The 286-nt window shown below is 73.8% G+C and overlaps 1 protein-coding gene across 1 annotated transcript in view; it reads left to right on the plus strand.

The window, feature by feature from the left end:
* The window catches only part of ASMTL (acetylserotonin O-methyltransferase like), a 59,472-nt gene continuing 59,186 nt past the window's right edge, over positions 1-286 (plus strand). The window contains exon 1 of the mRNA XM_017518848.2: positions 1-220. Within this exon, the coding sequence (XP_017374337.1) occupies positions 128-220 (93 nt within the window). The 5' untranslated portion in view covers positions 1-127. The remainder of the gene's footprint in view (positions 221-286) is intronic.

Raw genomic sequence — 286 nt, forward strand, 5'->3', positions numbered from 1 at the left:
TGGAGGCGTGGTCTGGGCGTGGCCTCGCGGAGGCGGAACTCCGGCCGAGGTATTTCCGGAGCCGCGCTGCTCTCGCCGCCCGCTCCGGGCTCCGGTCTGAGGCCTCTCGGCTCCCGGCGTGGACGCCATGGTGCTGTGCCCGGTTATCGGGAAGCTGCTGCACAAACGCGTGGTGCTGGCCAGCGCCTCTCCACGCCGCCAGGAGATCCTCAGCAACGCGGTGCGGCCTGGGCCTGGGCGGGGCGGGGGACCGGGGACTGAGGGGCCGAACCAGCAGGGCCCAGCG

Source organism: Cebus imitator, unplaced genomic scaffold (assembly GCF_001604975.1).
Source record: "Cebus imitator isolate Cc_AM_T3 unplaced genomic scaffold, Cebus_imitator-1.0 Scaffold708, whole genome shotgun sequence".
Taxonomy (NCBI): domain Eukaryota; kingdom Metazoa; phylum Chordata; class Mammalia; order Primates; family Cebidae; genus Cebus; species Cebus imitator.